Here is a 27879-nt window from a genome sequence, read left to right as displayed (position 1 = left end):
GCAGTGGAATGGATCCTGACTACTAAAGAGGAGGAGAGAGAGCGAGAGAGAGAGAGCAAGAAATGGGGGAGTGGTGGGAGAGAGAGAGGGAGAGAGAGGATGCGAGAAAGAGAGTGAAAGGCTCCACACGGCAGAATATAAATCTGTATGTTAACAGGACTAAAGCTTGGGGTCTTGGAGCGGCTTTAGCGGTTATGCTGGTGGGGGGTGATCGTAAAGCGTCAAGAGGTGGTCATCCCTATTAACTGAAGATCTGTGCAAATAAGGAAGTGGAACCCGTGGAATCTGTGAACGCCGGTTGTCAAGCACACTGGTGGGCTGGTGGGAGGTCTCTGACCCCCTCATTTTCATTTCTGGAAGAAAGGAGAAGCGCAAAAAAGCAAGGTGGCAGCGAGGGACCAGTGAGCCATTTCTCTCTTTATTACCTTCATTCACAAAACCATTGCATCCCATTATCATAGCGATGTAGAGGCATTCTCTCCGATTGGAGGAGGAAGGGTCCCATTGACTGCTCAGGCTTAGCACCTCTCTCCAAACGCTAGCCCTTTTCATTGCAGTGCCCCCCCCTCATCTCTCGCCTCTATCCTTACGCCTGCTATATTCTCTGTTCTTTCTTTTCTTGTCCCTCGTATTCTTCCTTTTCACACGACTCAGGAATCAGGAGGCATTGCGTTTGGGTAGAAGTGGCTGTTTCTGTCATTGTGTTTGGTGCCGTTACAAAGGACAGCTGAGCAGGGAGTGTGAGAGACAGCTTTGGAGATAATAAAACAGAAGCCTGAAAGAACAGGGGAGACCTGGGACTACAAGAACAGCTCAGTGGAATGCGAACTGTCATGAAAAGAAAACTGTTACAGAGACTGGCAACCCTTTTAAAGGTGGCTATTTATTGAGACCGTTACCACTTCTTGAGGGAATAAAGAAGCAGTGTGGCAAACCAACACTGCTGGTTGGTTTCTGCTATTCTTGTTGCTAAGCAAAGTCTCTAACCTGAAGTTCTTGGGGTGACAGTGCTGAGCATCACTCTACAGCCATGAAGGGAAGCTCAGAGGAAAGCATAGAGAGCGTCAGGCCCTCCAACCTGCAAGCTTTTGCTAACATGTCCACCCTACATGGCATGAGTCACATATTCGCTTATGGGCACATGACATTCCGCCAATTTCTTTGGACGCTTTCTTTCTTGGGTTCACTGGGCTTATTGATGCTGGTCTGCATGGATCGGGTGTCATATTATCTGGAGTATCCTCACGTCACTAAGCTGGACGAGGTGGCGGCAACAAACCTCACCTTCCCAGCAGTTACCTTCTGCAACCTCAATGAGTTCCGCTTCTCCAAAATCACCAAGAATGACCTCTATCATGTGGGAGAGCTCCTGGCCCTCCTTAATAATAACTACCAAATAGCCAACCCGCACCTGGCTGAGCCTGAAGTTCTGGCCGCCTTAAAGGATAAGGCAAACTTCCTGAACTTTAAGCCAAAACTGTTCAACATGACTGATTTCTATAACCGAACTGGTCATGACATCAGTGACATGCTGCTGCAGTGCACCTTTCGAGGAGAGGACTGCCACCCGGGGAACTTCACCACAGTAAGTAGCCAGGGGTTCTTGTGCTTGTCCTTTAAGCTGCTGTAATCCTATCTCGTTTCCTGCTCGTTTTGATAGTCTGCCGCTTTATTTTGAATCTGGATAAGTTTAGACCCAGTTTCAATGTGACTTTGCAGTTTACTTGGAACAGATGTCTTGCTTTAGTTTGTGTTTTTACTGCTCTATAATGTTATGAATTATATCTTTAATAAGGATAAGGTCCTGAGGTGAGATACTGCTATTACTTGCTCAGTGATCTCAGAAGACAGTTTGATTTCCAAGAATACAGAAAACATATGTAGTGTGTGTGTGTTCATCTTGAAGGAACCTATATTTTCCATTATGGGGTTCATTGAGGTCAGATACACAGTTTAAGTGCACGTAAACCTTTGTTTGTGCAAATCAGACACTTTAGTCACAGTGTTGAAATTAAGCCTCCTAACTGATTATTATTTTGCAGCTGTTTTGTATTCAAATGTTCTCTGTTGTTGCTCTGAGTGATCTGTTTTCAACAAGTAATTTCTCAATTGTCACTTAAAACAATGCAATGTAACAGATTTATTTTTGTTTAATTTGAGAAGTTGTTCAGGAGAGGTGTTCTGATGCCGAGCTATCACCAAGCATCCATACTCTGTGCTTTGATTCATTCCACACTCCATTTGGCAGTCACACACAAACTCTTCATTTACTATTCGGTATGAATGAAATTCACTAAACTGTAAAGTGCCCTTCTGCTTGTGTGGTAATAGGAGACCCTCATTCATTTAAAACATTGTGTATAGTTGGTAGGAAAGGGAACAATTGGAAAGTCATTTACAGTACATATGCTTGGTTCAGCCATTTAGAGTGACAGACTTAATTATTTAAAGCAGAGACCTGGATCCAGGTAATATGAAATAATTGCCTTGTCCAGATGTTTAAATCTGTCAGGTGAATCGAGTTGACTGGAAATAAATTGTAAGAGTGGAACAAGTAGGCAGTTTTGTCTGGCATCAGCTGATGCAATGATGTCTCCTCAAAGATCTGAACACACCCAAGGACTGCAGCTGCGTTACACTGTGAAATGTGTCTGCATGTTCTTAAAGAGTGACTCCTGCACAGGCAATGTGTTCTTACTGTTTTTCATTGTGGTTTACTGGAATCCCAGTTTATTATTGTGATTAATATTATGCTCTAAGCATTTTCCATATAAGGCAACCTGTGATCTCCCTGTTTGCTGTTGTCTAGTGCGTTGATGCAATTTCAAGCTTAATCAGCCTGTTTAATTGTTATTAGCTCATTTTGTCTGAGTGAAAAACAGACCCAAAAAGCAGCAGGGAAACCTTGGCTTGGTCTGGTGTAGCCATTATTTGATATAAAGTAGACTTCTGTACATGGGCCAGTGAATAAATAAACAAATAGGTGCAGCCTAGGGATAAGCTGCAATATTAGCTGTCTCTGTTTCACTCCCATTTCCTTATTTTAAGGTATTTTACTATTCTCAGAGTGCCCGTGTCCTTTATTCCATCTCTTGCAGTGCAGGTTTGATAGAGTAATACTTAACTTACACTGAACTTGCTAATCTTTCAGTTGAATCTATCCACTCGGAAAAATATGATTGCTTATCTATGTTGTATCTTTAATCAACCCTGAAATAACCCCCTCCCTTCAAGATGTCCAGTTTTTAAGTGAGTGATGGCACTATCTTCAGAGTCAATCATACTTCTTCTCTGCTGAAGGAGGAGATAAAACCCAAATGTAATATTGCCTTTCAGGCTTGCTTCTTTTCAATTTATGTCGCAAATATTGCGAACTGGGAATGTCTCCATTTACATGTTTGTTTCTGAGCAGCACTCAAGAGTGTCTTGAGAAGCAAATCGTTCATGGGAAGCTAATTGCTGTTGTACGGGTTGATTGAAAATGCTTGCGGCATCAAATGAGCTGTTAGAAAAATTTAATAACTTTGGTTATGCTGCACGTTGGTTTTTCGTTGCCAGGTAAGTACGGCTGATCCAACAGTAAACTTCCACTTGGCTGAGGATAGGTGTGCCATATTTAAGCAGTCTTATTTGTATCCATTAATCACTTTTGTATGTTGTTTGGATGGACCGGTCAAAGCAGTGCAACAGCCCTCGGCTGTGCTCTGAGTGGTCTGTCAGGACTTGGATGGGTGACAGTATGCCATACCCATCTAGCAGAGTGTTTGTTGCTGTATCTTAGAATCATCTCTCACAAGTAAGTGCAGAAACTGCTTCCTGCTCACTAATAGAGTGACTAAGTTCATAACCTGCTTCAGTGCACTGGATGCTGCGAAAAGACCCAAATTAATCATCAAACTCATAAAGCAGGTTTGATTAGGCTGGCTTGATATCATAATATATCATCATTGAATTTATTTGTTTTTTTCTTTTTAAAAATCAGTATTGTGGTGGCTGTAGCTTATATTCAAATTCCCCCCACAGACATGTTGAGAAGCAGATTTACAATGCAAAGGACAGTGGGAGTGATGAGCTTTGACCTTGAATAAATGAAGGAAGAATCTCATTAAGTCCCGGTGATGATGCAGTTGGGAAACAAAGCATTCAAGATGTTTTGCATTGTAATGGATTGATGGGCAAGAGGAGAATGGTAATTTGTATTTTGAATACTATTAAAAACTTTAATCCCTTGTAATGATTTTACGAGGCATATATTAACAGTTTTGCAAAGAATTTGGATTCTTCTTATTTCATTGTTTCCTGCATTTAAAATTTAAAATAGCTGCTGCAACACTGACAAGCTTTTTTAGTTTGAAATTCAGGGAAGTTTCAGTTTCTTTGGAAGTATTGTGCACTTTGAGTATCTGCAACCTTGAGTCTCGTGCTTAAATTCATTGTAAAGTGAAGTAAAAACATTCTCATTATAAATCCCACCTCCTAAAGTGATTTAATATGCAATCATATCTAAAGAGAAATTCCCTTTTAAAGTTTAATTTAACAAACTGGGACTTATTTATGTCTATATTTATTTGTATAGCAGAGTTATATTTCTAATTGAGTTTAAAAAGGTGTGTTCAAGAAAGTGACCTTTTTCGAAATGCATTTATTGAGTTGCTGTGACTCTGTAAGACCTATGACTAACACTATGTAAATGGAACCTTGGTCGATGATACACTGCAGCTAGTGAGCAAGAAGTTGATTATCATAATCTGATGGTGTGGATGTAGTGCTCCATTCTTAAGTCCTGACAGGTTATGACAAGTCCCCATGGGCTACATTTCTGTCAATTTCTTACAGAGTGTGTGAAATCTGTATTCATCATCACATTCTGCTGAAGCTCAGTCTTTAAGATGTGAGTTGTCTTTCATCTTATAATCCCGATGACAGTGGGTGCCAAGGGTATAAAACACGGCCAGGCTGACACTATATGACTTGTGGGTCTAAAAATTTGGAAGAGAGAGTCTAATTTTCTGCCTATGAACAGCCTGATGCTGGAGACAGACAGTATTTTCAGGCTGTTGCATTGTTGGAATATATGTGCGCTGTATGTCAGCTTTTGTGTTTATATTGGCTGATGGGTTCAAGTGTCATAAAACCAACTTGAAGTCATTTAAAAACAGTCATTATTTCCCTGTTTGTTGAGCAGGTTCTTTTGTTTACAGTACTCTGCGACAGCTGAGTTGGCGGAGTAAAATATCACAGTTCAGCAGATGGTGATGCAGATTCTGTTACTAATAACTAATGATTAGCTCTAAAAACGCGGCAATGTGTGTCTTTGTCCCAACTGTTTAACAACCTAAAAAATATCAATATTTCATTTTTTTTTATATATCATGAAAAGGAAGCAAACTGAAAACATAACACTGACATGTTTTCTCCTAATAAATGTTGTTTCTGACTTTCATACATGATTATCTAACATTGACTAGCTGTGTCTTCTTGTCTAACAAATGTTCCTGTTACAATTAGGTCCAAAATTGAATTTATTTTACACCTCTGTTCACTACCAAAGTGGATTTTAAATTAAACAATCAAGTTATGATTGAAGTGCAGACTTTCAGCTTTATTTCAAGAGGTTTAACCAAGAAGACAAAAAAAAACAAAAAAAACAATCCATTAGCTGTTCAAGAATTACAGTCATTTTTTTTATACATGGTCTCCCATTTTCAGAGGCTAAAAATTAATTGAACATCCTAACATATTTATGTATGTAACCAGGACTGTATTTATTTGTATTTAACACGAAATGTGTGCTTTATTGGGTTTAGATTAAGTGACTAGTTAATCTTGTACTGAAGAATGAGAAACTCTTGGATTGGTTTTGATTTTGCTTTGGGTCATTATCCATTTGCTCTGTGAAGCTCTTTGCATTCAGCATTTGGCTGAACTTCATCTGAGTGTAGCCCTGCACACTTCACAATTTATACAGCCAGCTCTCTTATCAATAAACACTAGTGACACAGTTCCACTGCCAGTCATACATGTCCACGCATGTCTAATACCATGTTTGGCAGATAATTCGGTATGCTTTTCACCTCCCATCGCTCTGGTACAAGAACATTTTGGTTTCATTGGCCCATACAGGTTTCTTTAAAGAGCCAGACTCTTTTAGCCTTAATCTGGTCTTCCTGTTCTTGAGTGTAGCCAGAGGTTTTACCTTGTTGTAAACAGTCTTTATTTCCATGAAGGCATTTCTTGATTGTAGACTTTGGTAGTGATACACTAGCTTCACAAGACTGGCATCATTAGATGTTGTGAAGTCGTTTTTTTAAGGTAATTCTGTTATCATCCATTTTTGTCTTCTGTGGACTTCCTGAGCTCTTTGGTGTTGCTGAGTTTGCCATCGCACTCATTAAAAAAAGAACTAGATTGTTGATTTTGCTATCTTTATTGTAGTTTTTCAGCCTAATGATGGCCCCGCTCACTTGCACTGACACCACTTTAGATTTCATATTTAAAATAAGAGTAAAAAAGTAAAAAAAAAAAAACTAATTCAGCACTTTGAATCTGATCTTATGTCTGCTTCACTTGTCATGAAATAACAGGGGAATCTGCCTCATCTGGACATGAAACTCCTTGTCAGTCAATTGCCCAATTAATTTGGAGCCTTTGAAAAGGGGGTGCCATGTATAAAAATGGCTATAATTCCTAAATAGCTACTGCAATAATTTTTGAGACCCCCTTGAGTTAAAGCTGAAAATCTGCACTTCAGTTAGATGATGATTTTTTTCCATTTAAAATCCACTGTGGTGCACAGAGGCAAAACCACAAAAAATGTGTCTTTGTCCAACACATTTTGGACCTTACTGTATTTAAGAAAAATGTCCCAGCTTTTAAATCTGTGTATGATTCTATCATTTATATTTGTTTCTGTCCATTGTTAAATGCTCTTACAATCTATTTATTGGAGCTTTTTCATTAAAAACAACTGCCAGTGTAGCTAGAAACGGTGCTGATGACAGCAGTATGAGTACACAAACATAACGGTGAAGGGTGATAATTATGTGATTCATTACTATGCATTCTGCTTAATTATTACACACAGTCCTTGAATCCATTATAAGATTTTTCATTAGTATAGCTTTGTAACTGAACATTACATCACTGCTTTTCCTGCTGTGCCTGCTGTCGATGTGACTTTTGGGCTCCAAAATATTTGTATTGATTGCTAAAATCCAGCACCAGACAGGCTTAAATCAGTGTGCATGCTCAGAATTTTATTTGCTTATCTTCTTACCGTATGTACATGCACATAAACACAGGGGCTTGTCTGCAGTCAGAAACATGGCAGCTGACACTACCACAGGAAGCCTTACGTACACACACAGAGAGCAAGCAACAACGCTTCACAAAACTGCTTCCCGTAAAGTACAAATTTTAGCAGTAAAATATCAAGCTGCTCCAGCAGCCACCGAGTAGACCTCCTGTAGTCTTTTTGTTAAGTGGGTATGTGGGCTGACTGTGTGGAACAAAGCTATCCTCACTCTTCAGCTGGACAGAACGAGCAGTCTTTAAATCTGCATCATTAAGCCAATTGGTTTTAGAAGGGGGAAAAAAACTAAATGTGTGTCTCCACGCTGTGCCACTTGCTGCTCAGCAACAGCAGCTGATATGTGACGGCGAAGCGGCAGTGTCAGGAAAGAAGAAAACAAGACGCTCCACTGAGTAATGTTTCATGAGTTTTATAAGAGGTGTTGAGTTATGAAAACTTATCAGAGTGTAGCAGACACACTCTGTATAAACTCAGGAGAAGATGGAGATGGGAAAAATCAGAACATGGGCATGTCTGAAAAGTAAGATAAATTGATGTTCAAATATGGCTAAGGTGCCGTGCATTTTTTCAAAGAAAAATCTGTGAGTGCCACTGTGATTCTCAGAGCTGACAAAATAGAATATATTCTTCCCCTTTTTAGACAGAAGTTTGTGGGATTTAACACATTTCCACGTTAAAGCGATCCTCATGTCACTGTGATGTGCCGGTTCCTCATGTGGATACACACAAGGAAATGTGCTAAGAGTTATTATTTTTAGGGTCAAATATCAGCCACGTGTACTTTTTCAAATACGCCACAGTCACCAAGAAATACGCAGAATGGCACATGGGCATATTTTCTACAGCAAGCCTAATTGGAAGCTTATGTGGGGATAAAGTCAAGTCAAAAGTCTGTGCACATGCTCGGCTTCATGAAAGTAAAGATGAGTTGCTGGGACTAGTGGTCAAAGAAGTAAAGTTTCAACTAGTGTGCAATTTAACGCCACTTTAACATTGGCTTCTACATCGTGTTTGATGAACAACAGTATTTCAGGAAGGAAGCAGTTACAGGAAGAAGTATAGGCCTTTTTCCCCCTCAATTATATAAAAGTAACAACCCAGATCTAAGAATAAATCCATGATACCTTGAAAAAAAAGAAAAGAAAAAAATTGACAGGCCATAAGAAAAAGAAATATCATTACATGTGAGGCATTTACTTTAGAGTTCATTAATGTTCAGCAGTTTGAAGCATCTCCTGAAATTCACAACAGGCAGAGGTGTTACAAAGGCTTTACCTGCCTCCAGGCAGAGGGGCTTACTGTCTACCGCCCTAAAAATAGACATATTTATCATCAGTGTGTATCTTGGAGAGAAAAGATGTAGCCAGTAGTAGCACAATTGCACATTTAATATAGGGAGTTAACTGCTCATTGGAGACAATGATTCCCTAATTTTGTCCTTTAAAGCAGTGCAGTGTGCTATTCTGTACAGAAGCACTGTCCTGAGGATAAGCTCAGTGTACAAGCACAAGTACAGTTATCTTCTGTCTCCCCTAACCTGTAAGCTTTATGGAATACTATAGAACTAGATGAAACGCTGACATCAGGCTAATTGTGCAAATGCACAATGATCACCACCTGCACTCATGTATATATCTTTCTACGTAGCACTCTTAATTCTTATTCTCATGTATATATCTCATGTATAGCTCATGCACATATCTTTCTACGTAGCACTTTTAATTCTTATCCCTACTTTTATTTTTTCATGTCTATTTAAGTGCTATTTATGACACTATTTAAGTGCTATTTATGACACTATGTTTGCACTGAAGCACCGCAGCAATTTCCTAATGTTGTAAACCTGCTCAACATTTGGCAATAAACCCCTTTCTGATTCTGATTCTGATTCTGACAGAAATGAAGCAGATAGCACGTCCAGCTACAAAGACACCGGCACAGCTCTGACTGCAGGCGAATCCATCCTGGGACGTCTTTGACCCTGGCTTTGGTTTTCTCATAATTACCAGTTTTTGTTAGTTTTTTTTTAAACATTATACTGTCCCAATATAAATAGGCTTTATTCATATGAGATAAACACATTATTTTCTTTTGAAACATCAGCAGTGACATTTTTCAATATGACAAACGTTTGGCAGTGTTGTCTCAGGAAGGCTGAAACTGTCTAGCCTGGATGCAGTTTTTGTCACTTCTCCCACCGACGATGGCTATTCTCGTCTGCATTCCAGTCGGTCCGTTCGCTGAACTTAATGTCTGCCGAGATTGCCTCGTGTCAAAGCTCGCATTTGGCATCAGCAGATAACGTTAGTTATGACAGCCTACAGCTTCTGCAACCAAATGGCACGTGTGCTGTAATATTCTGTGTAATGCTCTTATTAATCAAAAGTTTCTTCTTAGTGACTTTAGATTACACGAAAGGTGATCTCTGATAGAAACTGTTGTGTTTACAGTCATGATTGCTGCATTTTTACCAGATGATTATAATGAAACAGTTTTGGTTATTTAGACTAAGATGATGCTAAATTAGACTTGGATCATCTGAAAGTGATTTGTTCTATTCAGTCCTCAGTATAATGTTGAAACACACAAAAGGAATAGGAGTATTTCTAGTTTTGTTGATAGAAATGTTCACTTCATCTAGAGGCAGTACTTCAGCACTAGTTTAGATAAATTGAGATAAACAGAAGCTGAAATACCAAGCCGAGAACTTCTGGTAAGTTGCAGTTATCATATATAAAATGCTGATGTTGATACGATAAAGGCTGGCATTCTTCTTGGAGACTTTAACAATGAGAACTTCTCAGAAGTGAACTGAAAGATATTTGCTTCTTTAATAAAGAAGCAAATAAAATAATAAAAGCAATGCAAGCATAAAAGCTTTTCTTTGTCATAGCCAAGGCTAAATAATGCCATGGCTTGTTAGAACAAATATTAGGAGACAGGTATACACACTCCAAAGCAATTTAAATGGCTGACAGCTTCATAAATCTCGTCTTCTGGATAATTTTGCAGCATCCGATCAGGAAGAGTTGTCTCTGGCCATCACATGCCCTTTCCTTTGTGTTTACTGTCCCAGTCACTTATGGAGTACCTCATGGCTTTAGTTTAGGCCCCATTAAATTGCCTTTATAAATATATACCTTTAGGCTCTGTCTTCTGCCATCAGAATCACAAAAAATGCAAGAAAGCTGAATGACAGCAAGACGAAAATAAATTGACTTGGTGTTTTTGTTTTCCCCCAAAATTGTTACTCTTGAATCCAACCTGGGGTGGCTGCGTAGCGGTACATTTTCTTTTTTTCTTTTTAAACTTGCTGTCATTGTTGATCGACACTGTAATCTCACAAACAAATGACCTTTGTGTTCTGTTACTGAGGCGTGTTGCTAAGATGAAGTAATCTCTGTCAGCGATATGAAAATTTTTATGGTCGCAGCTCGTTAAGGCTTTGCAACTGTATCAGAGTATTGGCCAGTCCCAGTTGTCTGGTCTAATCAGAGCTGGTCTAAAATGCTGCAGCAACACTCCTAACAGAAAAACAGACTGCATTACAGCGATATGAGTGGCCCTGAACTGGCCCTGATTCTTATATTTATTTTCAAACCTGTACACGACACCAATGTACTTTGTTAGGAAATAATCCAGGCTTCTTAGATGCGCTAATCATTTGCTTTCATTTAACCACAGTTGAGGCTAGTGGATAAGGGACATGACAGTGGCAGCTTTGGAATAGCCTTCAGCTTTCAATCGAACATTTCCCCTCCAGTGATACATTCATTCAGTTTGATTAGTTTTTTAGTATCTTATATTTGTTTCTTTTACAAATTTCATTCTTTTATCCTTATATTTCAGCACATATTTATGAATGGTGTGCACAGCATTTTGCCACATTGTCATTTTTAAATGTGCTAAATAAATAGCGTTTGTTTGATATCTGCTACTTTTTGTATTTAGGTTTGTTATGCAGTAGAACATGAAACTTCTATTTTATAAAAGTCTTGAAGTGGCATCCCAGGCCCTACTTCTTTCTATAAAATTGACCAGCGTCGTGAATTAACATTTACATTAAAGAGATTTCTCAACAGAAAATTTATATCTGTGCTCTGAAACGTGAAAATGGGTATTTGTTCGAGTATCACTCCCCCTGAGAAAGATGACACCACCAGAACAACAGCTTACACCTTGAAGCTATGTGTTGCGCCATTATATCTGCAAATGGAAAAGAACACGACTCATTCAGTTTGCTTGAGGCTGTTATTGTCATGAACTTTTGATCCATGTGACCCTAGGTAAAGTATTATCACTTAATTAAATTATTTGTAGGACTGTGTGTTATTACTGCAGAGAGTACAATCATTTATACAAAAAGCAAAGGGTAATCTAGTTTAGTTTACAATATAACTTGGCTGTACTGAACAACAGATACACAGAGGAGGATGTTTCTTTTTAAAAATGAGAACTTCTATACTTTTGGCATTGCATAAACACAATGAGCATTTTGCACCTTCTTTTTGCGTGAGTGCTTTATTTTCCATTAACATGCAGCAACACAATGAGAAAGGACAAATGAGTATGTCTCTGCGTAAATTGATTTTTGCCTCCTACAAGTTCAGAATCTTTATTAATTTCCACCACATTTGGCCCAGAGGTTGAAAATAGGCTACTCCTTTAGTCCCTTACATTACATTACATTACAGTCCATCAGTGAACCAGAATTGTGCTAGAAGTCATTACAGCTGTCATTACTGTGATTGTGACCTGTGCTGCACCACAGGGCTGCATTTCCTTGCTCATTTACATTCATGGGCTGTTGTGGTTTGTTTATCTTTTCCTAAACCGGATTACTGTTTATAAGGGCCAAGATGTCAACATGTCTTGTCTGTTTTGTACAAGCCTGGTTTATGACAGAGTATAATAAATGCATACAAATAACAGAACATCTTCACTTCCCCCCCACAAAAAGAGAATATTTTGTCCTAGTAATAAAAAAGTTGGAGTTTCTTCTCTGCTTTACTTTGATATGAGATAGCTTGGAGTTTTGAATTGCTGTTTAATGAAATTAATCTTAGGTTGCTATGTGCCTCTAAGCTCTACACTGGCTCTTGTGTTTTGTTTTGTTTTTTGTTGTCGATTTTTTCTTCTTCTTTTTTCTCTCATTAAATCCACTTATTTTGCCTTCGGTATATAATGTGCTCTGTCATGACTTGTCCCTTTTATTTGTCCTGTAACAACCAAGGCCAATACTATTATATTTGTGTGGATAATACCAAATCCAGAGTATCTCTTCACTTCACATGAGGGCTTTCCATGGGTGGCAATGCATTATGCGATTTATTCTTATTTCTACAGCTCATGTGGTACATATTGTGTAGTATCACTGCTGCTGCAGTGGCAATATGTTGAGTAATGCATGCTGTAGTAGATCAGTGGTTCTCAAACACTTTAGCAAAGATAAAAAAAATCCACTCTGCAAGTGTTTTAGCCAGAAATGAAGACACTGTCACAAATAGGCTTTGCAGTGGGTTTATTTCTATATGCTGCTAGAGTCTGCACTCACAGTACATGGTGCAGTTATGGAAACGAAGCTGTTAGATGAAGTGATAGCTCACACGGTCAATGGCTAGACAGAAGGTCACACCTCTGCTTTGGGAGTAACAGACGAGTCCAGCATTTATTACGCCTTTCCCATGTGGGAAACTATCTGAGCTGAACGTCTGAACATTTAATTTGCATGCTGTATCGATCGATAGATAGATAGATAGATAGATAGATAGATAGATAGATAGATAGATAGATAGATAGATTTATGAAATATAAGAAAAATGTGTATCTTAGATTAAGACATAAAGTGAAATTGCTTTTTATTCACTTAACATTTCAAAATCCATGTCAGAATTTTTTTTTTGCAAATTTTTCTTTAAAAATGTATGAAGTGATGAATTGATTGGTTTCCACATTTTTTCACATAACAGATAAATTACCTAATAATTTTGGCTCTAACGAGCTCTAGAATAGAAGTTTAAGCATATTTAAGTGTGAATTATTATTCCAGCTTTCAGCAGTGTTTTAAATATAGTCTCTTGCGATTCAGCAGTCCTTCCCTGCACATTTTTTTTTTTCCAAATGTCTCTCTGTGGTGGTTAACTCCAAGATTTCAAAAGATGTGGCCAAAGGGAAAGTTGTTGCATTGACAAGGGAGCACAGTGTGTGCCTTTTGAAAGCTTGTTTAATCATAATTATCTTTGTCTCCCTTTACTGGGTCCAGCCAAGGTCTTATCTTAAATAAGCACAAAAACAATTGAACCTATTCCATACCGTCACTGTCATTATATTAATGCTGCTATCCTGTATATATTGTACATACTATTGTTTGAGTACTTACGATTGTTTTTTTTGTACTTTTTATATTTTACATTTATATTTATTATTGAAACTTGCACCAAGGGAGTGGCACTCCAATTTCGTTGTACTCTGTACAGTGACAATAAAGGCTATTCTATCAGAAACAATTTAAACAGTTTCTAGGCCATCATATATACCATTGTATCTGCTGCAGTATAACAAGCTAATGAATATCTTGAATTTAAAGTTGTTGTTATTGAATAGTTGTTAATTACATTACACGAGGCTGCTGATGAACAGATGCTTTTTGTGACCAATTGTCTGGATTTTTATTCCACATGCCTGCCAGTAATGGATGAAAAACAAAACTAAATTTAGTATGTGTTCTAGGTTCTATCTGTAATGACTAAAACACCATTAGCAGTTGAATACCAATTCATTCTATCTGTGTCTAATCAGTGTTGATAACCTACTTTTATTAAACCTTCAGTCTGGATCCATTAGACCAGAGCTCGATATTTTGGTTGATGATAAATGTGTTTTTTTCCTTTTCAGGGTGAAGTGAAATTCATTCGAGCCCTATGTTACCTTGGGGCAGTCTGTTGCCATGGCAGTCATCTGTGAGGCATGTTCCTATGCTGGTATCAGGAATTGCATTACTCAACATTCTGCACATTTACCCGACTTATCTAACCAGCTTTTAAGGTGCAGCTGGAACTCTTCTGATGGTTAACATGGGGCGTGATGCAGAGTTGAACCAAATATCATGTTGCCTTTGCCTGCTGTATTTGCTCTGTAGTTGTACCCCTGAGTGGAACGTCCCATGGGTGATCAACATGTGACCCTGCAGGCAGTAAAATTACATCAGAATTGAGTGCTGATCAATTTATTACATAAGGGAGCCTTAAAGTAAGTGTAGATTTCACTCAAATGAATCAATATGTAAAGAAAATGGTACTTTCAACTCCTTTGTTTAGGTGGTAGCCACAGTGGGTAGCTCCACATGGCAGTTGTTGTTGTTTTTTGTTTTGCTTTTACACCAGACAGACTTCCTGACACTATGGAGGCACAACAGACTCAGTGTGCGAGTTTGAGTCATATAACATTAAATAATATTTTACAGGTGGCACTTTCATCTCACAGAGAGAAGGTACCTGGTTTGAGCTTGCTCTCCAGCTAAGACTGCATGGGTTCGCTCTGAGTACTTGGGCTTCCTCCTACAGTCCAAAGACATGCTTCTTAGGCTATCTGGTAACACTGAATTGGCCATAGGTGTGAAGATGAGCGTGAACAATCGTCTGTCTCTCTGCAATAGACTGGTAAGCTGTTTAGGGTCTACTCCACCTCATGCCTCATAAGAAGGTAGCTCCAGGCCCCTGTGCCCTTGAATTGGATAAGTAGTTAAGAAAATTGATGGCTATAGTATATTTTACATGAGTCAAAGATTCATTGCAGGATGCTTAGTTTTACATGTGAACTGGAGCTGGGGCTCAAACTACTCACCTTCCATACTGAAGACATGGAAGGTCATCCACCAGTCTGAAATTCAGAGGTTTGCTCTGTGGCTCTTCTATCCTTGTTTTAGGATAGCGACTTAGGGTAAGATACTGAATTGCAAATTGCTCCCGATGCATGTGTGTAATGGGTTGAAGTTCTTTATATAAAAAAGAAATCTCTGTTTTGATCTTTTTTGTATAAAAGATAATTGTACCCACTGGAACACAAACCATTTGTCACTGAAGTCCCGTTTAAAGCCTCAAGTTGACCATTTTGGCTGTGGCCACCTTGGTCTTTTGAAACTGGATGACACCAGTTAGAGCTAGATCTGTAATTCATCTCCTCTCCACCTCCCCTTCTGTGATAGGAGGATTACAGCCTAGCATGGAGTAAAGAGGAGGGACAGGTTAATGAAATGATAGCACTACTCAAGTTGAGGGCAATTTGTTAACATACCAGTGGAAAGGGTACCTGCTAACGTGTGTTAAGATATCTAAAACTAATAGAAAGATGTAGTCTAATGACAGGGAAGTTAGTCCTGGCCAGATCATTGGCAGCGTACCCACGTCTTTCAAATGGGCAGGAGGAGTAACAGTTAAAAAGCAATCCAATTTCTATCTGTACTAAACGACATCAAGACTTAAAAAGAAAAGAAAGAAAAAGAACCAGTGACAGGGTTTGGGACACAAAATTTGAATTAATGTAGAGATATTTATCCTGGCATCACTCATCTGGCTTAGCTGATAAATTAGCCCTTTAGTTTTATGAATTCATGCCACTTTACTCTCTCTGCTCTTTATGTTTGGATGCAGTTCTAAAGATCAAGCTTGCTGCTTGGTAAGAATCAGTGCTGCTTTTCATTATTTGCATTACCTTGCTTTCTGTAAAACTGCAGTTGCTATGTGGGTTGTGTTTGTAGTTATGTGAATGAGATATGTGTTAATTTTCAGTTGCTCAAAGTTGATTTGGGAAAAACTCACAGCCAGAGTATATTGCTAGATAAAGTTTCCTTCTAATGTGATAAAGCCACAGTGTGACAACTGTAACAAGTTTCAGTATGTTGGCCTCTCCTGTCCTTGTTTGTATTTTGGAGAGATGCTTGTTATGACAATGTACTCCCCTGAGACTCATTATGACTCTGGATCTCGAGGATATAAAATAATGGTTTCACTGGGGATGCGAGTGTCACCAGAAACCTGTTTTTGGAATGGGAAGTTTCCAGCTTGTGTGTTTCCTTGTTTAGTTTCGTTAAGATGCTGGACTGTTGCAGTTCAGACACTGAAATGCCAATTGTGTGTACTCGTGGTCACACCCTTCAAAAGTGCTAAAGTGACTGTTGTCATGGATATCCAAATGTGACTCAGGCTGAGCTCATAGTTTGGGGTAATTCAGAATTACAGTGGTGTTCATTTATTAATGGGTTTGATTGGGAGCTGTCATGCCACCTGTAGATTTTAATGGAGGTCAGTCAAAAAGTGGACATTGTGTTGTTGAAAGAGCACAGCCAGAAATGCACTGGAGGTGTTGAGAATGTATTCTCACAGTTTGCACTCCTGCTAATAATGAGTGAGCTCTATGAATCAGACAGTGTCTGTATCACCACAATGCCTGTCTTTAGATTTGCAGTGGTTTCAACAATAGCTCTATAAATGAGGTCCAAACCTCCCACCGAGTGAGCTGGAAGGGTTATTGGGAGGACGTTGACAGGGCTGCAAACCTGCAAGAGATAGTGAAACAAAATCACGCAGTTGGCGCGGCACTGAATTCTGGTACTGTATTGTTATCTGTAATTGTAATGACCTTACCTGAAATATGTTGTTCTGATACGTGCAAGGAGGAGTGGTGACTCATCTAGTTTGCATTTTCTGTAACTGTGCTTATCTCAAAGTGTCTCTATTCTGCAGCACAGTTTGTACCTTCCTGTCTCCCGTCCCTGCCTCTGATTCTGCGGATTAGTGAACCTTTGCTGCTGCTGATTCACACTTTGCCCATTACGACACAATCCACAGCTCACAGTGTTTTGAGCATAAAATGGTTCATTTGAACATGTGAGGTGTATACGTAACGCCCGTGTTAGAGTTTGTTAAAAACCTGTGGGTGTTCCATGTGCTTGTTTTTAGCTGCTGCATCAGTATGAGCTCAAACAGACCCTTCTCGACTCCTTTGACTGTAATACCTATGGTTTGAGTAGCTTTGTGTTGAAAATCCCACTCCCAAAAGAGCCATTGTTTCAGTCATTACTGGGAGCCTTTGAATGTGGTAATTACTAAAATAATGTAGCACTGCACTTATTACAGTATCCAGTTTTCATTTAACAAAAACTAAATTGTGTACCATGGAAAGCAAGTGAATCTTTGCTTCTGTCTCCTTATTATTTCCTCATCTCTTCTTTAGTTTGTCTCACGCTTCCTCTCTGTCTCAGCATCTCTGTCATATCAGCTGATAAAGTCTATTAGGTGTCTCTGTGTGACAGCCACAGGGGGACATTCCTTTTAGAAGACACTTTACTCTGAACACTTAAAACAGTAATTGCTATTAGGAAACTGCTGCTTTGGTAGCTGAACTAGCTCTCTCACTGATGGCTGGTTTAAGGCTACGCACTCCTCAGTCGTACTCCCCTGAAAATGCTGGAGTCGTCAAGGTTCTTTCGTCCCTGTTTTGCTGTTTACACGCTGATGCCATATGGAAACTGTGAGGTCTGGTCAACATCATGTTAAGCAGCTGTTGCGTAGACACCGGAGTATCCATGCATCGATGTAATGCTGTTGCAGTGAGCCGATGGAGGCCAGTTTCTCTTCAGTGGATCGTGGGAAGGCTCTTTGCAGACAAGTCAGTGTCTCACTCGCTCTGCTTAGTCAGGCCAAACACACCCGGGGCAGATCACTCTCTGCCTGCATATAAATTAAAGCAGATAGCCTTGTCCATGCTTTATTATGTGCTGTGCTGCCGAGTGCTGTATCAAACTTCTCACTGAGGGGTGGTGCTCGTTTCACAGAGGCTAATGACTGGAGCGTCGACCCTTTTCTCATGCCTCAAGCTGAGGACGAGTAACGACCATCGTCATAATTTATGGGAAGTGCTGCAAATAAATGATCAGTGATTCATCGCCATTCTGTTTTTGTCAGGCTTTTATTACAGTTTATTTGTTTACAGTCCGTACATGAGGGACTACATGTGTGTGCTTCATTTTGAAAAGACAAATTCTGACTCACACTGATTCACGGATCTTACCAAAGGCTTTATTTTTCAACCAGTAATTTTTTGGGGGGGTTTGTGTTCAATAAGGATGTGTTCAAGGGCTTAGTCATATAGTAATTAGCTCACATACTCTAATGATGACACATTTGTATTTGTTTTTCATTATTGTCAGTAGATATATAGGATTCTGAACTTAGCTAATAAAAGATAAGTAACATCTTTGCACTTGTGACAGACTACCGACCTTTTTAAATGCCTTGCCGTTTGACATGTGGCAGCTGGGATGGGCCCTTGGGTTGAATAAGAGAAAGAAAATGGATAGATGGATGATGTCTGTGCATCAGTGTATTTTTAAATGTTCAATTTTACAAAAAATCGAAAATGCTGCATTTAGTTCTCCCAGTTTACTTTTATTTTCTGTGAGATGTTACTGGTGTCCACCTGTGGTTCTGACATCAACTGTGAAGTGAAAGACATTTGGAGCCAGTTCTACTTTTCCTAAAGTTGATGGATTGGCAAAGCTGAACTTCAGATGTTCTCAGCAGAAAAACAACAACCTGCCAAAAGGATGGCTATCTTAGCAGTACAACCTCCATCAGCCCTTTTGAGTAGAGTGGTTCGATGGAGCCACTCTTAAGAAAAACGCAGCTTGATAGCTTGCATGGAGCTTTTACAGGACTCTGAAATCATGAAGAAGAAAAGCCCACTAGTGAAGGGATAATCAGGTGAACAATAGGTGGATTGTTCATGTTATAGGGGTGCAGCTTTAACCCGGGACTGAGGACAGTATCAATGTCAACTTTATTTATATATCACTTAATAGTTCCACCAAAGTGCTGCACAGCAAAAACACCCAAAAAATTGATAGGAAAAAAAGAAGAAAAACACAGAAGACATGAATAAAATAATGAATAAAATAATTCATTCATTTAAAAAGAAATACAAAAATAATGAAAAGAATAGAAATTTTTAAGATATCAAGCTTTATTTAATTCAAAAGCCTGAGATGGACGGGGCTGAGATGGACGGTCACCTCTACTTTTCTGATTTGGCCTGAGAGCAATTGATTGTTTGACCTTAGTGTTCTTGTGGATGTATGGTGTTTCACAAGGTCCTTTCAATATGACAGGGCAAGACCAGTAAGACCCTTAAAAACCAGTAGCAACATTTTAAAATCAATCATGTAATGTACGGGAAGCCGCTGGAGTGAAGCCAGAACTGGTGTTATGTGTTTCCAGTGTCAGTTATTCTTTTCTTTCAACAATGACCCAAAGCATACAGCTACAGCAGTGCAGAAGTGGTTTTAGGACAAATCTCAAACTGTCCTTGAGTGGTCCAGCTAAAGTCGAGACTTAAATCCTAGAGAACATCTTTGCAGAGATCTAAAGATGGCAGTTCAAAGACACTTTCAATCCAATATGACAGAGCTTAAGAGGATCTACTGGGATGAATAGCAAAACTGCACAAATCCAGGTATGCACCTGTTGTAGGGACCTATTGAGGAAGCCAAAAACCGATGATTAAATGTCCAAATACTTTGATACCTGAGTTTTATTTTAACAAAAAAAGATAGTTACAAAGAAACTTGTATGTAGCATGTTTCCCTCGTGTAGGGATTAGTGACTGTACACTGGCACTCTACAAGATAATAAAATACGTGTAAATAGAATAAGTTATTATTAAGGTGTTCAGATCCATACATTTGAAAAATGTAGGATTAGGATCCCTTATTGTATTTAGTCCCTCAGTTTGCAGAAAATACAGCAGTAGTGAGTTTTATGGCCAAATATCCAGGATTTCTTTTCCAATATCATTTGTTTCGTTTGTCCTTTTATTGAGCTTGACAGTGAAACTATATAGAGGAAATGTGGATAGACAGGGAGCATACTAATCACAATGTTTGATGTATGTTTTGGGGGAGGTGACAAATGAAAGATGACTAAATAAATTGTGGCAATAGCTCTGACTTTGATGCTGAAGAGGTTTAGAGTTGACATTTATAATGGTTTCACAACCAAAACTGAGACAGTGTCAATTTAGGATTACTGTCTGGTCTTTGTAATTTGCTAGAAAATGGGACCAAGATGAGAATAGGTGCAGAGAGTTTGTGGGGAAACATACATGGAAATAAAGTATATAAAGCAAAAACAGAGTTTGTATAATTCTAACAAGCTTAAAGGTCGATGTTTTGTGTGACCGCCTTTATTCTTCAACACAGCCTGAACTCTCTTTCAGGTTTCACGTCATTTCTTTAAGTAGTCTGCAGGAACAGGCTTCTTGAAGGACATTCAAAGCTCTTCCTTGTATGTTGGCTGCAGGTATGTTTTCATTGCATTGGGAGTGTGGGATCATTATCATGGTGAAAAATGAAGCCACATACTGTTCCATGCTAAATCCAAATCTGATTGTTCTTTTCTTTGCAGTTTCATCAATTTTGACAAAATCTCCAACACCTTTACCTGAAATGTAGCCCCAAACGGTGGCAAAGCCTCCACAATTTTTTACATACACCTATAGATATACACTATCCTGACCTCCTGTGTACATTCTGATGACGAAATTTTAAAATTTGGTCCAGTTCAGTCCAGTTTTTGTGTAATTTTTCATTCTCAGCCTTTTTTTTGCCTATTTCCTTTAAGGATGGCTTCTTGACAGCCACCTTTCTAAGCAACTGAGACCAATTCTAATGAAGCTTCAGGGAGCAGCAGATGGATCAACTGAAGGGCCAGATACATCTCTCGGGTCCTTAGATTTTTTCTTTTTCCAGTTTCTTAAGGACATGACTTTCAGATATGCTTCAACTGGTGCAGATGGGTTTTTAAACCTGCCACTTCTTCTTTGTCTTCCACTTTTCCAGTTTCCTTAAAATTTTTAAGGATACACTGCACACATTGCTGAGATGTGCCAAGTTTTCGGCTAATAGCTCTTTGGGAATTACCTTGTTGGTGCAGAAATACAATTTTTATGGCTGTCAAACTACATTATCTTTGACATTTTTCATAGATTCAACTCAAGAATTGGGAACCAATTATGTGAATTTTATGACAGGCTGCAAGTAAAGAAGTGCCTAAAGATACAATTTAAAATTGTTCCTTTTCTAAGTTGTTTGTTATGTGTAGACATGACACTCGTTCATCCCCCAAGTTAGGTGATTTCTTTATGCTTGAATGTTTCATAGGTCAATTTTAAGTGGGTTAATAAAGAAAACTTTAAAAGAACTTCAGATAAACAGCTGCTGTTTGTTTTGACAGCTACTGTTAACATAGTATCTGTATTCTGTCTGTGGTGTGTTTGAATGATTGCTTTAGGGCATGCATTTATTGCGCATATAAGTATAAGTATTAATATTGCAAAACTAATCTATGTTGTTACCACAAATATCCAATATCATATATTATTACTGGCTTCAAAAATCCCACATAGGTCAAGGATATTTTTGTAAAGCTGCATGTTTGAGTGCAAAACATCAGTTTACAAGCAGACACAGCTGTGTTCATTTAGATCATACTTATACTTTCTCAGCGGCAGTCATTTGAGATGCAAAATATTTCATAACCATTGTGCATTCTGCAACATCTTATCTGCTCAATACATTTTTTTGAGTCTGTTTTGCTTTGCTAATCTAAATTGCTAGTGGAGAAGCTAATACAACAGTTTAAGATGGAGAATAGAAAATCAGCCTAGGCTGTTTCATTATCCTAATGAACTCATTATGGGTCTGATAATTCTCCTCAGTTGGAGCAACTGATTGGAAGCTGTTGGCAAGTGATATTTCTCTGAGTTTGTTTTCAGTATGTGTTGATACAAGAATCTGTGTAACATTCTGTAACGAGACAGCCATACTTATTGGCACTGCACTTTTAATTTCTATTTTTGGTCATTGTCGATGTGGTTGTGATTGCATTTTCACAAGTGTTGCCTTCGTCTGCTCAGTCGCCTTCTCTTACATATCCATTTACAAAAAAAAAAAATGTAAAAAGCGATGGAATTAGCAGAACCAGAAGAACAGAACATGTGACAAGATTAGCTAGATCCATGTGAATTGTGCCCACATCGAGTTTGGGAACAACAGTTGTGATAGTGATTCAAAAGGGGGATTTTTAGGAGAAATCACACATGGAAGGGTTAAGAGTGCTTCACACTGGTTTAGACAGATTCTCACTGCTGAATAAATTCTCAAAGACAAATGACTTTCTGTGGTTGTTTCAACGAGGAAAACGAAACAAAAAGAAAGAAAAAACAGTTTTATAAATAAAGCTTGCTGCAGATTTTCCCACAGCACCACTCAGTTGCTATGCATTTTATATTTAAGAAGTGATTTGTTGCTTTTTTTTTTTTTAACCTATCATCAGAGGGATGAGAGAGCCGGGGGAAAACTCACTTAGGCTGCTGTTACTCCTCATTTTCCAGGTTTAGGTTTGTACTCATTCAGGCTTTCACAGGCTATCCTTGTAAAGAGGATTTCATTGAAACTTGTGCCTCCTGCCTCCTTCGCCTTCAGCACCCACCCCAATCTCATTTACCAGACCAATTTCCTCTCTTGCCTGCAAACCAGAGCCAATGTAAAAAATGCCATGCTCTTGTCTTTTATTCATGTTAGGTTGCTGACATGTTTGGTGAGGTGAACACTGCATATAATTGTGATAACAGTATAACAATACTGACTCTGGCTCCACATTAAAAGTGGTTGGCAGAGGGATGCTTTGATGTGTTTGCATCTTTGATGTTATGCTATTTCTGCTGTGGTGTTTTGGTATTCCAGTTTTATAATTTAAAATGACCAAAAATGTATTGTTCTTAATTTTTCTCTATTTACACATGTTGGTTATGTATACAGAGGGCTATGCTGTGATGCACTTCAAGCAGTTGGCGCTAGTAATGTAGCATCTATAACATGTTGAGATTTTTAACCTTTGCCACTCCAAGCTTTGTGTGTTAAGTTTAATCTGTACAATAGCAATAACCTTTTTTAGGAGTGACAACAAAATTAAGCTCCAAATAAAAGAGAAAATGAAGTTGTAAAATCTTAGTAGTGAACTGACGTTCAGCTTCTCCCTTCAAGACTTGGTGAAAGTCCCACACGCCACAGGCGTGTTCTGGCAGAATGGTGCTCGGCTTGTACCAGGGGGGTGAGAAACAGCTCCCTCAGCCAGCAGGATAACATTCTCCTCCCCTCCAGTCTCACAAAAGTGCCTCCTGCCAAGAGCCTCCTACTGCACAGCCACCTGGTCTTCTGTTGTAAGTCTAATCCCAGCCAGAGACCCATCCATAAGGCCGCCAGGTTTTTCTTATGAAGCTGTAGTCCCACCATCAGACCTCAGCAAGGACCCTGGCAGCGACTTGTATGAATAAGCGAGCATCAGTGCCAAGTGTTTAGCTAATCTTTGTTTAGGTGTGATTGAATTAGAGGATTGAATAAGCAGAAAATTAATTGTTGTCCTCTCAAATGTGTCGGCCAATTAAGGTAGTCACTGATGGAGAGTACTGCACATATGGTAGGACAACATATTAAATTCAAAGGTCCGTGTCATTGTAGATTTAGTAGTTCAGATGGAGGAATTACACTATAAGAAGTGACATTTATGTTGGTATAACAAATGTCTGTTTTCAAGAATGGGTGTTTAAAAAAAAAAAGGAAAAAGAAGAAGAAACAAAGGCAAATGTATTTAATTCGTTTGCATGCTTTTGATACAGGAGGCCAGAGCCGTACAGGAACCCAGACCCCAGACATTTAGTTATTTAGTATGAGGAGAGCTGAGGCTGACCTTTTTAAATGGAATTTTCCCTACGAGCAGTCGCCAGTGACCAAATTTAAGTCTTCAATCTTGTAGATGTAAACTCTGACATTCAGAGCCCTTATGTTTATCTCATTGATTCAGCAAACGTCAAGCACCAGGGGGTTTCACGGAGGCTCCCCGCTCGCCTCCCCGCTCGCCTCCCCTCTGCCCAGCATTTTCCCCCTCTTTTTGAGGGGTTTGTGAATAGTGAATACAAATTGTACTTGATATTTAAACAGCCATAACATTTGCCTGAATCAAACAGTCATTGCCCGAAGCAGGTTTCCTTCATCAGCAGCATGTTAAACGCATGCTGTTGATTAGTGTTTGTAATTTGCCCTGCTATCTTTAGTGAGAATACAGCACGTTTGCCGTACGCTTAGAGGTGACAAGGCTGCTGTCAAAGGTTTCAATCAATTTATTCACAGAAAATCTAATTACCAGCCACGGTACACTGGCAGGCATTGTTTTCATTGTGTGAGGCTGTGTGTGTGTGTAGGAGGGGCATCATGGAAAATGATTTTTGGGGGCCAAATAAAAGCATTCTGATATTAATATACATATATATCAGTATATAGCCCAATATCATATTATTGTACAGTTAAATTAAAAAGAGATAATGGTGGGATCGTTCTTTATTAAATTTCCAGCAATGTATTTCACAAACTAGTTAGCAACCTACTGTGAAGACACTGCTTGACTTCCCACCACCGTCTGCTCTGCTCATAATGTCACCATTTCCAAATTATCTGAAGCATCATTATCTGCTTTACTTTCTGTAAAGAAAAAAAGTTTTCACATCCGTGCACATCAGACAACCAGTGCTGATCTTGCTTTAATAGGCCAATATGAGCTGTTAGCTAATACCAGTGTGGCACTCATTTATGTGCCAGTCTGTCTTTCTGAGTATAGACTACAGCTGTGCAAGGTACAGCTGCAAAAGTTTACAGGTGTTTTATTAATTCTCCGCTGTGTGCATGCTTGTCATTCTCTCTGTCTGCAAACATGATAGCTTGAAAGTTTTGAATGAATTCTGGGTGTTGAGTCCTGTTAACAATCCTTTAAAATTCGGCTTAAATCCACTCAGGTCTTCTTAAATAACAGGGCGATCGTGGCTAACAGGGCGATTGTGGCTCAAGAGTTGGGCGTTCGCATTGTAATCGGAAGGTTGCCGGTTCGAGCCCTGGCTCCAACACTCTCGGTCGTTGTGTCCTTGGGCAAGACACTTCACCTGTTGCCTACTGGTGGTGGTCAGAGGCCCCGGTGGCGCCAGTGTTCGGCAGCCTCGCCTCTGTCAGTGCGCCCCAGGATGGCTGTGGCTACTATGTAGCTTGCCATCACCAGTGTGTGAATGGGTGGATGACTGGTTGTGAAAAGCGCTTTGGGGTCCTTAGGGACTAGAAAAGCGCTATACAAATACAGGCCATTTACCAAATATTTATTGGTAAAAAATTGACAAAAAGCCTAAGCTATTTAAAGCTATGTTTCATATTGCTATTGTTAGTATTGACAACATATAGGCATATAGGGAATTATATATGGGGATTAATATCGAAATATCAAAAAAGGTTTCATAGTTTCATAAAATGTCTTTTATTTTTAAAGCTATGCTTAAAGTCATTCTGCCTTTTGTTTGTATTGGCAACATTTAGGAAATGTTGCTGGTGTAGGGGATGTTAAATATCACATTATAGTTTGTATCCAAATATCATTTTAAATTTGACCTCTGAACTTGCTTTTAATTTCCATATCTTTCAGTTTCACTCCAACACCCATCATATACTTAACCTCCTGAGAATCAAAGTCTTTCAGGGCATGCACTTTTAATTTATCTTTGCTATTTGGGCTGATTGGGACCTGATGAATGTAAAAACTAATGATTATCTTTTTACCTGATTTTGCTCTACAAGGGCCTAATATTCACATATGAGGTCATTCGTTTTAAATTTTGATAGAACAGTGGCAGTATAATGTCCTCATCAGTGGATATCAGGCCCTTGTAGAGCAAAATTTAGTATTGTGATCTAAACAACCCAAAATGTGATGTCCACATATGTGGACGCCAGCTCCTAGGAGGTTAAAGGGCGATCGTGGCTCAAAGAGTTGGCAGTTCGTCTTGTAACCGGAAGGTTGCCGGTTCGAGCCCCGTCTCTCGGACAGTCTCGGTTGTTATGTCCTTGGGCAAGACACTTCACCTACCGCCTACTGGTGATGGCCAGAGGGGCCGATGGCGCGATATGGCAGTCTGCCCCAGGGCAGCTGTGGCTACAACTGTAGCTTGCCTCCACCAGTGTGTGAATGTGAGAGTGAAAGAATAGTGGAATTGTAAAGCGCTTTGAGGGCCCCGAAAAGCGCTATATAAATGCAATCCATTATTATTATTAAAAAAAGTATTGTCAGTAGTTAGTTAATTCAATTCAGTTCAATTTAATTTAATTTAATTTAATTTAATTTAATTTAATTTAATTTAATTTAATTTAATTTATATAGCACCAAATCATAACAACAGTCACCTCAAGGTGCCAGGAGTCAGGTATTTAGTTAGAGTTATACTGAAATATACTCTAGTATAATATTATATAATAAGCTCCTGTTATTTATGTCTTTCTTACTTACAGATCAATACATATTACCCTTTGTGTACTCCTCCATAATAATTGTATGAAAAAAAAATGCCTGTCATGCTACTTTTATTTTTACTGCACTACACAGATCTTAAAATGGGTTTAAAAAGAGCAACCCCCCCCCCCCCCCCCCCCCAAATTAATATACAGAAATATGTATATTAATATATACACTAATCCCTTAAAAGTTAATACTGCCTAAAGTGAGATCTGTTGGTGGAGGATTGCACTCTCTAACTCCTTCTTGTTGAGATGAAAAAAAAAAAAAGACATAGTGTAAAGGTGGATGTGGTTTGATCCATGAGTACTTACTGTTGTACAGTTTTAATGTTTTAACAAGTACTACCAGCATGTTGACATGTTCCTTGATTTAATTATTTAATTGAAATAGCTGATCTACACTTATTAAGTCAAGCAATAATGTAGAAGTGGTGTCGTCGTCTCCCCCCCGGCGAGCCTGGCTCTATTTGAGGTTTCTTCCTGTTAAAAGGGAGTTTTTCCTTCACACTGTAGCCAAGAGCTAACTCAAAGAAGGTTGTTTGATTGTTGGGGTTTTCTCTATGTTACAGCAGGATCTTTACCTTACAATATAAAGTGGCTTGAGGTGACTGTTGTTGTGATTTGGAGTTGATTGAACTGAATTGAATTAATAAAATGGAGGACAGAGCCTTTTGTAATGCCACAATTAGATTTGTTTCAGAAATTTGATCTCCAGTTGACTGTACACAGCATAGTTCCAGTAAACACTTTACACACTGTGCACTCGTGTTTTTAGCTGGCAGTTAAGCTAATTGGTGGTGATAAAGGTCCCTGAATGAAAGCAGCTTGTTTGTTTAAAAAAGGCTAAATGCAATTTACTGAAAATATATTACAGTAATATATTACAGTGTTCTTTAATGAACAATATTCCCCACCGATGCTGTTAGCTGTGTCATGCAGACAAAGACGCTGGTGTGTGGTGTTTTACCAGCAGTCTTGAAACTTGCATGAGCATTTCTATTGTATTTTTCTTAACATGCTAGTATATTTTCGAGGGAAAACTTCATTTACTTTACTATGTTCATTTGACAGCTTATGCTATTTGTTAATTTCAATTAAAGTTAGACAATTAAAGTGAAGCTATCCCATTAGT

General features: G+C 38.8%; 1 protein-coding gene across 1 annotated transcript in view; it reads left to right on the top strand.

The window, feature by feature from the left end:
- The first annotated feature begins 111 nt into the window (after positions 1-111).
- The window catches only part of asic1c (acid-sensing (proton-gated) ion channel 1c), a 106782-nt gene continuing 79014 nt past the window's right edge, over positions 112-27879 (top strand). Inside the window, exon 1 of the mRNA XM_085389105.1 lies at positions 112-1585. Coding sequence (XP_085245231.1) covers positions 1031-1585 — 555 coding nt within the window. The 5' untranslated portion in view covers positions 112-1030. The remainder of the gene's footprint in view (positions 1586-27879) is intronic.

The sequence above is a fragment of the Rhamphochromis longiceps genome, linkage group LG18 (assembly GCF_057381845.1).
Source record: "Rhamphochromis longiceps isolate RC_006_pf linkage group LG18, R_longiceps_female_GT1.1, whole genome shotgun sequence".
NCBI lineage: Eukaryota > Metazoa > Chordata > Actinopteri > Cichliformes > Cichlidae > Rhamphochromis > Rhamphochromis longiceps.
The sequence above is the reverse complement of the archived record's forward strand: the minus strand, read 5'-3'. Positions and strand labels throughout refer to the sequence as shown.